At 42.0% G+C, this 15,086-nt stretch overlaps 1 protein-coding gene across 1 annotated transcript; it reads left to right on the plus strand.

The window, feature by feature from the left end:
* Positions 1–149: 149 nt before the first annotated feature.
* On the plus strand, positions 150–4,258 carry LOC124256718. The gene is made up of 4 exons (XM_046690683.1): positions 150–189; positions 2,411–2,490; positions 3,368–3,436; positions 4,023–4,258. Exons 1-4 carry the CDS (start codon positions 150–152, stop codon positions 4,224–4,226), a joined length of 393 nt encoding a protein of 130 aa, XP_046546639.1. The 3' UTR covers positions 4,227–4,258.
* Positions 4,259–15,086: the final 10,828 nt, after the last annotated feature.

Raw genomic sequence — 15,086 nt, forward strand, 5'->3', positions numbered from 1 at the left:
GGTAGTTAATCAGCACTGGCAGCTAACTAATTGAAGGCTGACTTTTTACAGTTTTATCTTTGCAATCTGATGTATGCCGCGTTATGATATGGTTGCTTAATCCTTTGCTTCACTTCAGAGTTGTCTCTTTCAGGGCTGGTGACCGCAGTATGGCTGACAACGAAGCACAATTTCAACAAGATCCCAGTGGTAAGTATTTTGCAAAGGGTGTCGGCGCATGCCATGAACAGACCTGTTCGTAATCCATCAACTGGCTTGTGTGTACTATACATTCCCCACAGTTCGGAGGTGTCCCAGTGGGTAAAGAGTTTGTTTCGTCATGCTGAAGTGAGTGAGCGAGTGAGTTTAGTTTTACGCCGCTTTTAGGAATATTCTAGCAATAGCATAGTGGGGGAGACCAGAAATGGGCTTAACACATTGTACCCATGTGGGGAATCGAACCCGCTTTAACCACTAGCTGCCCCACCGCCCCCGTTATCCCGGATTCGATTTGCTAAGTGCAACATGTCACAAGAAACAAACGAATAATTAAATATTGGTGCTTATGACATCAGGATAGGATATGTCTAGTAATAATGACACGTTCAAAAGTCGCATATAGCATAAAGAATGTAATATGTAATATAATATTAAACAATGTATCGGTAGATGACATGAACGAAAATGTACACAAAGAGGCACAGTAACAAACAGGGGAAGGTGTTCTTCAAAATTAATACGTTATGGTCACAGGTATAATGTAAAACTTTTGTTCATCATTACTCAAGATCAAATTGTTTAGATGTGTGCAGCAAACCCATCCCACAAATACTCCCACCCCCACACCCACACCCACACCCACACCCACACCCACACCCACACACCCACACGCCACGTCCTTGTATTTGTTTCAGATTCCTTGTACTTGAAGACGTTTGTTTCTAATCAACTTGGTCATTTGAAAATCATTCATGGACTCTTTTAGCTTCCGGTTTGCCCGGAAAATAGGACCAGTGTTCAAGGAAGATGAATTATGTTCCAATATTAGAAACAAGATTAACACATAGCATACATCACCTGGCCTTGAACTATCTGTTTGGAAAAACACGCGCTCGCAAACAAGCAAGGTATTCAGACAAGACAGCTGAAAAGCCGCTATATTTAACCACCCACACATGACCCGAGTAATAACAAGGTTCTTGTGTTGCATTTCATATATGGCAAGGAGCGGTGGGTTAGCCCAGTGGTTAAAGCGTTCGCTCGTCACGCCGAAGGCCCGGGTTCGAATTTCCACATAGGCACAATGTGTAAAGCCCATTTCTGGTGTCCCCGCCGTGATATTGCTGGAATATTGCTAACGGGGTGTAAACTAGACTCACTCACTTGAAGTGATGCTGTACATGACGTCAACTACGCCCCTTTAAGTCTTCCTACGCCCAGGACTGTTTACCCTTAGGCGTGTCCGTTTGTCTTTTTGACAATGCGCGGGTGAACGTATCATCTAGAGCATTCAATTCCCTATGCGGTAAGACTTCCGCCCGTATCCCCCCTAAATTTTAACGATGAGAGATATTTCTTGAGTGACATTTATAGATGTTGGATATATCTATCAGTATGTAGATATAATTAATGAAACATATTAAAACTCATTCTTATCAGATGACGAATATTATTCAGGTGATATGATTTGGCTATTTAGAATGAAATTTAAGGGTGGGGGTGGGGGTGGGGGTGGATACGGGCGGAAGTGTTTCCTATGTTTCTTTGTCAGCATGAGACCGGAAGTGTTCAAAACCTAAAAGCTGTAATTAGTGTCACATAACGCTGACACAACTCGCACAGTCACTCGCTGTTTTTTCTGTAAATATTTTGCCTCCCGTAAGACACATGACCTCCTAACGTTCAAAGGATCGGGACCATCAGTGTTAGAACACGTATTTGACACCTTATTATTAGGTGTCTTTGTTAACCCAGATTACTGATAGTTTGACAGCTTTTTGTCAAGAAGCAATCTCTATTCCTACGGAAGCTTTTTAGGGCCATTCGTTTTGATGATTACACAATACCATTTAGAAGTAGTCAAATGTGACATACATGTATGCTATATTTGTGTGCCGGCGATTAGCTGCCTGACTCTGAGAGTGTGGGCCCGAATCCCGGATGGGGCTCAACCCAACAAAAGTACTAGAATCTATACTTTATTAAGAAAAGTGTAATCCCAAATATAACATATGTTCCATTCCTTTTTGTTTTGTTTTTCTTTAAATTTCAAAATGATATGTTGAAATGATAAGTTACGATGTTGAATTTCAAGATAATAAGTTGATATTTCATGAAAAAAAACCAGAAAGAAACGAATGACCCAAAAGGCTGCCGTACCAATCTTACACAACTCTTTAATAATCTATACTCCTTGTTCCCCCTTCTACAGTGTCTGATGGTTATGCCACGGTCCAGAAGGTTCAGTGCAAACGGTTCATGAACAGGGCTTATGCAGGTGCAGGACCATCGGTAAGTTATGGAACTGTTTTCCTTAAAAAATAGTTTTTGAAAGGAGGCTAATCTATTGCCATTTAGTCAGTGTCTCGTAAAGACGTAGTTACGAGATAAGGGGTGGAGGCAGGCAACGTGGAGTAACGAATGCATGAATTAAACTGTCACATTGCACCAATGATACTAAGGGATTTGGTTCCATAAGAAATGGCCATCAGTAGCCTGTGCTTGTTGTTAGTGGCGACTAACGGGATTGGGTGGTCAGACTTGTTTGACACATATAACATCGTATCAGAATTGTGAATATCGGTGCTAATGACGTCGACCACCTGATTTTTTCTCATCCCTAGTCATCATTCACTGACGTCTACTGCTGAGTGTGGCGTAAAGCAAGCAGATAAACGTTCAAATTGATTCTATTTCTAAAATAAGCTTAAAATATTTTAAAACATCTGTCAACACAGGACAGTCAAACAACATCACAACATCTTTGTTTTCTGCACGATTCCCCAGCAAGATTTATGCCATCACTTTGGTCAACATTGGCTGTAGGTTAAAGAGAAGAATAAAGAAACTCGCAGGTAGCAAGACGAGGCCAATGTCGAAGTTCTAAAACACTAGTCAATGTTATTTTTATCAAGAACAGACTTACGTACAACTAGTAGGACAATACTTTCACATTACTTCCATCAATAATTTCTGTTGATAATGTTATTACATTCTTTTAATATTCATTTAAGTAATTCAGTTACGTTTAATTCTTCATAAAAATCAAGAATTAAATGAGCATTAACATTATAAAAAAAAGTCCTTTCAAGAACTTGAGCATGATTGAAGAATTAGATGTGTGTTTAGTACATTGCCATTAGAACGTACATGTGTTTGTTATTTCCAGTCTGAAAATGCAGTTCTAATCGACTATGCGGGACCAGTTGCAGCCGAATACAACAACTGTGGAGAAACGGTAGGCTTTTTGTCAATATCCTGCCACGTTCCAGGGAAGAAACGTCTCTGATTGGCTGACACAATGCCGACGCGAAATTGTAACTCACTCAAAGAGATAGTATAATCTACTGTAGAGAACTGGTTGGTTCAGTAAATGTATCAGGTGAAATTCCCCTGAAAGATAATATATTGTAACTCACTGCACTCAAAGAGATAGTATAATCTACTGTAGAGAACTGGTTGGTTCAGTAAATGTATCAGGTGAAATTCCCCTGAAAGATAATATATTGTAACTCACTGCACTCAAAGAGATAGCATAATCTACTGTAGAGAATTGGTTGGTTCAGTAAATGTATCAGGTGAAATTCCCCTCAAAGAAAATATATTGTAACTCACTCAAAGAGACAGCATAATCTACTGTAGAGAACTGGTTGGTTCAGTAAATGTATCAGGTGAAATTCCCCTGAAAGAAAATATATTGTAACTCACTCAAAGAGACAGCATAATCTACTGTAGAGAACTGGTTGGTTCAGTACATGTATCAGGTTAAATTCCCCTGGAAGAAATGTCAGACAGTTGTAAGTGCAGTTGTGTTTAACTTTCAGAATGATGACGGTCTGACCTACGCCGACCTTGCCCTTGATCCGCCAACCTTTATCGACGGCAACCCCATCATACACAGAAGGGAGGAGCCCGTGGTATATGAGGAGATAGACTTCGCCCTCACCCCCGGGCCGCAGCTGCCGGACAAGATCTGGGAGGTTGAGGAGCAGGAGGAGGAGGAGAGAAGGCAGTGCTTCTGGGAATGATGATGAACAAACCTTGACAATCCCTAGCTGCCGGACAAGATCTGGGAGGTTGAGGAGCAGCAGGACGAGGGGGAGAGAAGGCAGTGCTTCTGGGAATGATGATGAACAAACCTTGACAATCTCTAGCTGCCGGACAAGATCTGGGAGGTTGAGCAGCAGGACGAGGGGAGAGAAGGCAGTGCTTCTGGGAATGATGATGAACAAACCTTGACAATCCCTAGCTGCCGGACAAGATCTGGGAGGTTGAGGAGCAGCAGGACGAGGGGGAGAGAAGGCAGTGCTTCTGGGAATGATGATGAACAAACCTTGACAATCTTTAGCTGCCGGACAAGATCTGGGAGGTTGAGCAGCAGGACGAGAGGGAGAGAAGGCAGTGCTTCTGGGAATGATGATGAACAAACCTTGACAATCCCTAGCTACCAAACAGGATCTGGAAGTTTGAATGGAAGTACAGGAGAATCTCGAGGTTACATTGAGTGAGTGAGTGAGTGAGTGAGTGAATGAGTGAGGTGAGGTGAAATTGGGTTTATTGTCGTGCTTGAGAATATTTCGCTGATATGACGACGTGCATGCGTGTGTATGTGTATGTGCGGCTGCTTGTACTAGCCCAGACTGAAGCTGGTTTATAGTGCTAGCTCACTGAGATACCATGCCGCAGTGAAGCATGAATACTCCACTCAGACACATTATACTGACTCCGAGCCGACTAGTCCTTGTTGTACCCATTAATGCCGAGCGCCAGGCAAGTGAGTGAGTGAGTGAGTGAGTGAGGAGTGTGCGGGCGGGCGAGCGACTGTAACATTCTATATAATGATCCACGGTTATCTGCAAATTACGTATATTACAAGTGTTTATAACTAAGGAAAAATGTAAGCATATATTCCCTAACTGTATGTACTTTTAGAAGCCTACATTTACATTTTCATAATCCGTATCAAACTAGTGTTTACTACTGAGGGGATACCACATCGAGAGTGTACGTCTGTGTGTGTGTGTGTGTGTGTATGTGCGTGTTTGTGCGCGCGTGCGTTCGTGCGCGCGTGTGTGCTCACCCTAATATAAAAACCTTATTTCATATTGCTCTGTGTGATCTCTTGGTTTTTCTTGCTTTCCATTGATATTTGCATTACCAAGGTTGTGCCCTGGCTTTAGGGAGAGAAATAATTGCTTTATGATTCACTTTGAAAGGCGACCAATCTTACTTAAAGCCTATAAATATCAGTTGACATTACCATGTTTGTACGAAATTACATGGTTTTGAAGCATTAAGCTTATCTGCCCTCATACATATATAGTGGTGAATCTACCTCCTTTTTTTGTCGAATTACCCAAATGTTGTGAGAGTATTTTGTCAATCATATAACGCTTGACATCTTATTGTTCTTATAACGTAAGCATCTAGTCTTTATAGAGGCTAGGCAGGTTGTGTTTATAAAGCATTAGGATTTTGGAGTTCATATAACGTTTGGCATCCTACTGTTCATATAAGCTAGGCATCTTGTTGTTCATAAAAAGGCTAGGCATCTTGTTCATAAAAGGCTAGGCATCTTGCTGTTCATAGAGGCTTGGCATCTTGGTATTTGAATAGGCATGACGTATTGGTTGGTCATGAGTCAGAGAGTTGTTTCCTTTCATCTGAGTTGTTCAAATATGTTAATATGTGTTTTGATATCGTTTTACTGCAAACAGCATTACATCATTTCGTTATTTTTGTGTTTTGTTATACATGTGAGACTCGATGGGTATTCTTTTGAATAGCTTAGTGAGTTTAGCTTTACGCCGCACTCAGCAATGTTCCAGCTATATGGCGGCGTTCTGTAAATAATCGAGTCTGGACCAGACAATCCAGTTGTTCTTCCTGGATGTAAAGCCAGTGTGTCGTGAGGTAGATTTGTTCCGTTGACTTCGCTGCTTTCAGAGGAATTTCAGGATTACTTGTATATAGATCTTTACATATTTAATCTATAAGTCACATACCTTAATCTTTTTTATTTTTTCTTATCATTACATTCCCTATTTGTTCAAAACAATTTTATTAAAAACAGATCTTAGTATTCACTAAGATTATTGTTTATGGTCATGCATACGATAGAGACAATCGTATTTCAGTTTTACGAAAAAGGTATTCGTAAGGTGTATATGTTTTGTGTTTGATCTTCAGTTACTTTTTAATACATAAAAAAGAATATGTGTACATATAATTCACGACTGAGTCTTTGCAAGGACAGCAAGACTGCTTTTCAGACTGGGTAGCCGTGCCAGTCTCAAAGTCATGGATGTATAAACAATCAAAAGTGAACAGTATTATGCATGGAAGTTTGTGATGTTACCTGTGTGTATGGATATACATATACACGTGGGCGTTATTGAAGCATCTCGAACTTTTTCGAAATTTCGCATTGAAGAATAACTGGTGTGATTCATTCGTGGAAACCCGACCCGAGAATAGTGAGCTGACCAACATAAAGTATAGCACTACTATCACACACGATGTGAAGCTGACACTAGCAATAGGTGCCGAGGTATTTGCCTTGTGGTCATTTCAACAACGCTGAAAATCACTCAGCTATCACCTCCAAGTAGATTTTTTACATGCAGTGTAAACCCTGGGAACCGTTGTACAAGGCAATCTCAGAGGTACAATCGGTGTAAGTCTATGTTGTTATGTGAGTTACGATCCCTTTGGCGCTGACATTGTCGTAAGTCTACATTAAGGTGTGGCAGTTCAAGCACCTTAGCACTAAGACTGTCGTAAGTCTATGTAAGGGATAAAAAGTTACGATCGCCTTAGCGCTGAGATTGTCGTACGTCTATGTTAAGGCGTAGGAGTTACGATCACCTTAGCGCTGAGACTGTCGAAAGTCTATGTTCAGGTAGGGAAGTTACGATAGCCTTTGCGCTGAGATTGTCGTAAGTCTATGTTAAGGTGTGGGACCGATTATCTTACATTTCACTGTTGTAAGTCTGTTAAGGTATGGGAGCTACGATCACCTTAGCTCTAAGACTGTCGTACGTCAATGTTAAGGTGTGGGAGTTACGATCACCTTAGAGCTTAGATTTTCGTAAGTCTATGTTAACGTATGGGAGTTCCGATCACTTTACATTTGACTGTCGTAAGTCTACGAGCTGATGTGGGAGTTACGATGACCTTAGCGCTTAGATCACTTTGTACATCGTCACAATGGGTCACGTAAGTCAGGTTTTGAAAAGGAGGGTTTCTATCTCTCACTTGTCACCAGGACAATCGCAAAGGTGTCCATCTGCTTCAGATCGGGGTTTGCCAGTATTGTTTAATGTGATTTTGAATCAGATGATGTTTAATTAATGCTTACATGTATACTACAATCACTCAATAGAGCATGACAAGGAGAATTGTGGTATGCTTTATTTTCGTTTCCATACGTATTCTACTAGTCGTTAAACATTGAATGTGCCAATCATCAAATTATTTTTATTCTATATTTGCTATTTTGCACTACCTGTTTATGGTAAATAAATGCTTGAGCAAGTGGAGTCTTACATTTTTTTGTTACATTCGGCAAAGCCACAAATAGAGTCTGCGACGAATAAGAATTTCAGCAACAAGTTTCTCGACTATTCCTTGGTATAATAATACAAAGGGGAGCTCGTGTACATACTGGGTAGATTTGGTCTCCAGCTGCTCATGCGTGAGTTTGTGGGTGAGTGAGTTGGCTTTTACGCCGCTTTCAGCAATATCCCAGCAACATCACGGCGGGGGATACCAGAAATGGGCTTCACACATTGTACCCGTGTGAGGAATTGAACCCGGGTCTTCGGGCATGACGAGCGAACACTTTAACCACTATGCTACCCAACCGTATATTTGTCGTCGGAGGTGACTTTAACTGGATCATGTGTACAACGGGTGTTACTTCATGCCTATCATTATCTAACAACGGTTTAATCAAGATGCCATTCTCTGGATGAACGAGGTTTCACTATATAAGATATTCTTGCATTCATTGTTCATCATGGATTGTTCTACTCGGATGTAATTTGGGTGGCTTTGGTGTAATTTGTAGAATTGTGAATAAGAATTTAAATCAGTTGTAGTTTCGTGACAACACCTTTCCGTCATGGCCTTGTTCAAAAGAGTGATCTTAGCACTGAAACGATAATAATAACAAGCATTGTCACTAAGTTGACATAATCCCCCGCCGCAAATTATCAAATCAAACTTAAAAAGTAATTTAAGATGAAGTTAAATATCAACAAAAACATGATCAGTCAACCACTCTTGATATCTGGCTCTGTAGTTGTTCAAACGCACAAATATTTTCAAGGCTCACTATCGCCTTAACATGAAGTTTAACATGCTGAAATCTTCAAAGTGTCGCAGTGACTTTGAACATTATGTGAAGGTCACCAAAATCGACTGGACCTTGAACCTTCCCTAGGTGAAGCTTGGTGTCAAATATGAAGACAGTCCAGTTAATGGTTCTTGAGATATCTTGCTGACAATCTTTACATGCAGTTTAACATGCTGAAATCTTCAGGGAGTCGCCGGGACCTTGAAAATTGTGTAAAGGTCACCAAAATCGACTGGGCCCTCCGCCTGGATGAAGCCTGATGTTGAATATGAAGGAAATCCAGAAACCGGTTCTTGAGATATCTTGCTGACAAGGGTAAAACGTTAAAGTCTCCTTGTGACCTTGAAATGAAGGTCGAGGTCACCAAACCTTACTGGGACCTTTCGTATACTGTGTTGAACCTAGGTACCAAATATGAAAAGAATCTAGTAAACGGTTCTTAAGATATTCCAATTCGTACGGACGGTCGGACGGACGGAGCCTAACACTATATCCCCCGCTTCGCGCTAAACGCGCGGCGGGGCATAACAATAATAAGTTATTTACATAGCGCCTAGTATCCCTCTGACTAGTTCCTCACTGGCCGCTATAATCAGAACCTGATTATTATTACCACGGATAACCCAAGCTGCCTGTTAGGCACTAGAAGGTTAAAGTCACATGACTTTATCCAACCGGGTACACATTTTCTGCTGGGTAAACAGAGGCAATTTTGAAGAAACTCACTTGCCTAAGGTGCCTATCACATGTGCTTCTTTGTGGGCAGGACTGAAGTCCTAGAAACCCTCAGGAGTCAAGCTGCGAAACATGGTCACCCATCCAAGGACTGTCCGAGCTCGACGTTGCTTAATTTGCTTAACTGATTCATGACCTGATCTCTACGCACAGGACCACACACCGCCACGATACCACGTTGCGGTCCCAGTGGCGACCCCGAGAGCTTGACCGACTCGACCTCACAAACTACTCGACCTGTCTCGACCTTGGGGGGTATCTCGACCTCACAACGACATCACAACGACCTCTTAAGGAGCTTTACGACCTTAGTTCGATTTTAGTTCGACTGAGTATCGGTCAGATGAGTGGGATCAGAGCAGATGGAATACTGTAGACCGTGCTTTCAAGGAAAGGTTGCAATTTCCTTATTGCACCGGTGCGTTCGATGGCAAGCACATACGCATCAAGAAGCCTCCCAAAAGCTGGTCCCTCTTCTACTAGTACAAGAACTTCTTCTCTATTGTCTTGCTGGCACTTGCGGATGCCGACTACAAGTTAGCGTTGGGGCCAAGGGATCAACATCAGACACTGATGGTCTTCAACCATTCACGAGATGGGATGGAGGGCGATGACCTTGTATTCCCCGTATGGTGTGCCATACTTCATCATCGGCGACGATGCCTTTCCACTCCCGCACTGGATGATGAAGTCCTTTTCCATCAGCAGATCTTCAGCTGCAGGTAATTATTATTTTCCATAAATACCTAAATCAAATTATAACTTACTATCTTTGGGTGTATGCAATATTATATCAAAGGTTTTGAATTTTGAATGCATTTGACTTTAAAATGTTAAATTTGTGACTTTTGCAGACTGTCTCGGGCCAGACGAGTGGTGGAGAATACCTTCGGGATTCTTGCTATGAGGTTCCAGATCCTCCTCGGCTCCCTAAGTAGCACTGCAGACAGAGCTGAACAGATAACTCTGGCCTGCATCACTTTACACAACATGCTGAGAACGAGGAACCGGAACAATCAGATGAACCTCATAGAATGATGACCAGGGGAATGAGGACTGTTCACTGACCCCAGGCGAGTGGCGCTCCTGCACACAGCTGCTTGATGGGGATAACCGGGATGCAAGGAACGTTACCCCACTAGATGGCGCCAACCAAAGAAACTATTTGAAGCACTATTTCATGGGTCCAGAAACTGTTCATTGGCAAGAGAAGATGATATCTAAAAGACTTTAACATGTATTATTTAGGACTACTTCATTTACAAAGGAGTTCTTGTTTGTTTTTTTCTTTACGGTAAATGAGAAAAAAGAACACAATGAAAACTAACTATATACATGATGAACAAAACAAACTTTATTACAATCGTACAAGATGTATTTACATTTACACTTAGCAATGGATGGAAACTACAAAAAAGTACCTGATGAAAAAAAAACTTTTAAATCTTTTATTGGAAACCCATTTAAATAATCTGAAGGTAACATTTCACATCATTATAAAGTGTTTATTACAATATATGAGTATCAAGTTCTACTTCTCAGTTTCACTGTCCTTGCTGAGAGTCCTGAACATGTGACTGATCCTCTGAGATGTATGTAGGGTCCAAGAGACCACTTGGCAGGTACCGAGATATACCTGCTGCAGCACTGGACTCAAAGCTGGGGAAGATACCAGCCTGTTCCGCTGCTTTGCGGCGTGTTGGAGAGGGTGGTGTGCTCAGGGTGGACCTCTGGGTGGCAGCAGGTTGGTGTGGAGATGATGTGCTATCACTGGCTGCCGTTTGGCTTTTATAAAGTAATTGGGAAGATGGCGACCATTTATGCGGTCAGCACGGACTCGATTAGGTCGAGTTGAAGTCGAGATAGGTTGACTTCAGGTCGAGTTGGTCGACTCCAGGTTAAGTCCAAAGTCGAGTCCAGTTCGAGTTGGTTGAGTCAAGGTCGAGTCGAGGCCGAGTACAGATCGACTCTGAGACAAACACAAATCGGCATGTCAGGCCAGCTCGCCCTTCAGCTCGACCAGCTCGACCGAATGTCGACCTAACCTCGACCTTTCAAAAAAAATTCAAAAGCTTGGTAGACCTGATTCGATCTGACTCGACCTGACTCGACGTGACTCGTTCTGAAAGTCGACCAACTCGACCCCCAACTCGACCTTAAGGTCGAGAAGGTCGAGTAGCGTAAGGTCGGCACAGGGAACTACACTCTAAGACAGCTTTGTAGGAACCAGGCTGGATTTCAGAAAGCACATTCGTGTAGTAATTAATGCATAGACACAAAGGAATCGCGTGGTTATCCCTTGCAAGACCCCCTTTTGAGTACGTCAGCCAATATTCCGCGAAAACTGGATAATTACCAGTAGTAGTATATACAATGATGGTACGGGACCAGGGCCCTCCCAAGGGCTCAATTTACAAAAAAAATCCTGTATCATCATTGTATATACTACTACTGAGTTGCATGCGAAATTTGACGAAAATCGGGTGAATAGTTTCTGAAATATTGACTTTTAAGTGAGCATGTGGGAAAAATCAAGGCCTTTGATTCACACACACACACAATGATGACAATTATTAAACAGTGGACGATCGAAAAGGGACTGTGTCGTGAGGTACGATCATCATCTCTTCTCTGACGAATGCTCTCCGCGGCCCGTCTTTCAAGTAGTACAAATTCGGTTCGCCGTCTTTGATGTTGACCAGGTCTACGTTGTACGTTTTCATGGACCATGACAACGGTCAGTGCATACTTTTTTGCGTCTCACCCTGTCGTGAGGGAGAAACAGGAGGGCGGCTTGGTGAACGGGATTCGGCGTTGAAATGTCAAATTTTCTTCTAGGGATGTACCGAGGCGCCGGCAGGTAGACTTGCCAGATTGCTTGTTTTTTATAGCCAACCTTCGGTGACGTCTTCCGAGACTCAAGCAGCTTTGGCGAGTTTCGGGATGGCGACAAGTACAGCTGCAGATTGCGACAGTGAACGACGTATTTTGACTTGTTCAACAAGTTCAGCATCCAGTCCGGGTTCACCGTCAATCGTTTGGGAGCTGGCGCATAGCTGTTGTGCGTTTCGTGTAGTTCTGCGGGATAGTCCAAGTCCACTTCGAGCACATAGCCTTTGTTTGAATCTGGCGCAATGCTATTCACATCGATTATCTCGGGTGAATAGACCCATTCGAATCCCCCGGTGGGGAGATACTGACTCATGGCCCAGCCATACAGGTTGTTGGCGTGGAGATATAGTATATGTTTGGTCGGTTTGCTGGGGTCGTGACCGGGAACGTACTTGTTGTTGGCTTTGGCGTATCGTTTGGAGGCCATGAAAATCCCGCCTCGCAAGCCTTTTTCCACGAACAAGTGCATGTCGTAATCCGTTAACAATGCCAATTTAACTTCAGTCTTTTTCAACAAGGCGTCCCAAGAGAGACCGGGGGATGACAAATGCCACGTAGGGTCCAGGCCGTACTGTTTCGAGCACTTTTTTTTCTTCTACGGATCATGTACGGAACAGTAATGTGTTACAATAATTTTAGAGGTAAAAATGTATTCGATATTGATTCATTTTTAGGAAATTATATTTATTAATATTTAACCTCTAAAATTATTTTTACCAATTTACTGCTCCGGTCACTTAAATGTCAAGGCCATCTATGGCCGACAAGTGAGTATGATTGCCGATGATTTTTGAGAAAGTGCCTGCTTACTGTCGAGGAAATGATTTGTAGATGTTACAATTAGTTTTTAGACCCGTGGAATGCCGCTGCCGATCGAATCTAACCCTACATAGGTGCTGTCAACATGGCTGGAATTAATAAACGAATTTAAAAGGTGAGTTTTCGCTGTCTTTGGTGATCCATGATTTTGGCTTGGAATGGCGGGGGTATCTGTTTCCTTGAGTCGTGGCGTATAACTTTTGAAATAATGATCCGATTGTGACCATTTATAGCTCATTTTGTAAGGAAATCATCTCGCTTTCGATCCGTAGGCCTCGACGGGACCTCAAAAATAGTTTACGTGGTGAAATGTAACTTTGATTGAGGAGGGGGTTGTTCCGTCGTTACATCCCTTTCCTTTTATATAGTACTAGGGTAGGGTCTATGTAACTATATGTCTTTCTAACGCTGTTTCTAAGCGTGACACGCCCCTGTGCTCTGCCTGGCCCTGGGCGAGCCGCTGTAGTGCCTTCTCCACCCCTCGGGCCCCGCGAGCCTCGCCCATGGGAAGTTTCTCGCCAGCTTTAGGTTGCTCAATCTTATTTCTCTTTCCTCCCTTGGAAGAAACTATAGACTGTCCCCCCTCGAAGTTCGTGTCTGTATCAGTGGGAATCTTCATGAGATTGTCCACATAATCTAAAAGTCCGACTTTGTCGACTTCAGGTTAAATGACCTTTTCGTTGGTCACACTCGGTGCCAGCACCATTTTAAGACAACCCCTGCAAAAGTGTCAAAAGAATGTAACCACTGTACTCGACATTGCTATGACTATGATTGCCATATTATCTTGCATTGTGATTTGGTTGTATCTGACCGTAGTTTTTTTTCCTGCCTGATGGATAAACTTCATGTTGATATATACATATATATATGTATGTGAAAACAGAGATGCTTGACTACGATGATATGCTGTCATTGTTTCTCGGCGAAGCTATACATGACTTAACTGAAAAAATTGATTGTGATACAGAACAGAACCGTTCACAGAATATTGCCAGTCAGACATTTCCTCTACAAAATTCACTAAATGTACCTTTGCAACGATTATGACGAAACAATTTATCATATGATATGGGAGTGTGACAGGGTGGAAAGCATATGGCGTGAAATGAAAATATGGCTCAGAGCTCACTTAGCGCTACAATGATTGTAACTCCCATTCTCCCATAGGCTTAAGATAGTCGTAGCGCTAAGATCGCTTTAAGCAAGTGGGCCCTGAAGTGTAGACGTAGAACTGAATTTTACAAATTCCCAGGTAATGTTCGGGATTAAAAGAAAGAATAACTATGCATTAAATGCGATAATTATTATAGTCAAGAATATCATATACAACTTTAGTAAGAAAGGTTTCATTCCAAATATTTCATACATCAAAAGACAAGACATACAATATTATAGTACTACAAAATATGTATACATTAATCTTGACCAGGAAGCCTACTTCCTAAAACTTTGATCCAATTTACACATACTATTTAGAACCGTTGAGAAGGTAAATTATTTCTGTGTAAAAATGTTATTGACTCTGCACAATTATACTGAAGTATTATCGGCCTTACATGTATGTATTGAACTGTATACTTTTACATATGTCAACCTGTATGTATACCTGAAAGAAAAGCGAAAAAAAATTTGATTGTGATCCATGCGAATACATAATACTGACATTTTGTCACTTCGTATGGAATCTAAAGAAAACTCTTATGTACACCTACTAAACAAAATCTCCCTACTGCGCAAACAATGTACATTGTAAAGTATTTATTAGAGTAGCGTAGCATATCACATGCTTTCATTTTTGATACTGAAGTAATGCAAGTGATGTATTGTAAATAATGCATTTGCCTTGTATGATCCATCAATCCATCCATCAATCCATCCAGACCTACCCACCTTCCCATCCATCCAGACCTACCAATCCATCCATCCATCCAGACCTACCCACCTTCCCATCCATCCATCCATCCATCCAGACCTACCCACCTTCCCATCCATACATCCATCCAGACATACCCATCCATCCATCCTTCCAGACCTACCCACCTTCCCATGCATCCATCCATCCAGACCTACCCACCTTCCC

This window comes from Haliotis rubra, unplaced genomic scaffold (assembly GCF_003918875.1).
Source record: "Haliotis rubra isolate DU_JTF1 unplaced genomic scaffold, ASM391887v1 Scf636, whole genome shotgun sequence".
NCBI lineage: Eukaryota > Metazoa > Mollusca > Gastropoda > Lepetellida > Haliotidae > Haliotis > Haliotis rubra.

What these genes read in the sequence shown, in the direction of transcription:
- LOC124256718 (XM_046690683.1), top strand. Translation starts at nt 150, where the DNA reads ATGGCTGACAACGAAGCACAATTTCAACAAGATCCCAGTG. An exon ending in ATGCAGGTGCAGGACCATCG is followed by an intron (nt 2,491 to 3,367) that starts GTAAGTTATGGA and finishes TGTTATTTCCAG; the next exon opens with TCTGAAAATGCAGTTCTAAT. An exon ending in ACAACAACTGTGGAGAAACG is followed by an intron (nt 3,437 to 4,022) that starts GTAGGCTTTTTG and finishes TTTAACTTTCAG; the next exon opens with AATGATGACGGTCTGACCTA.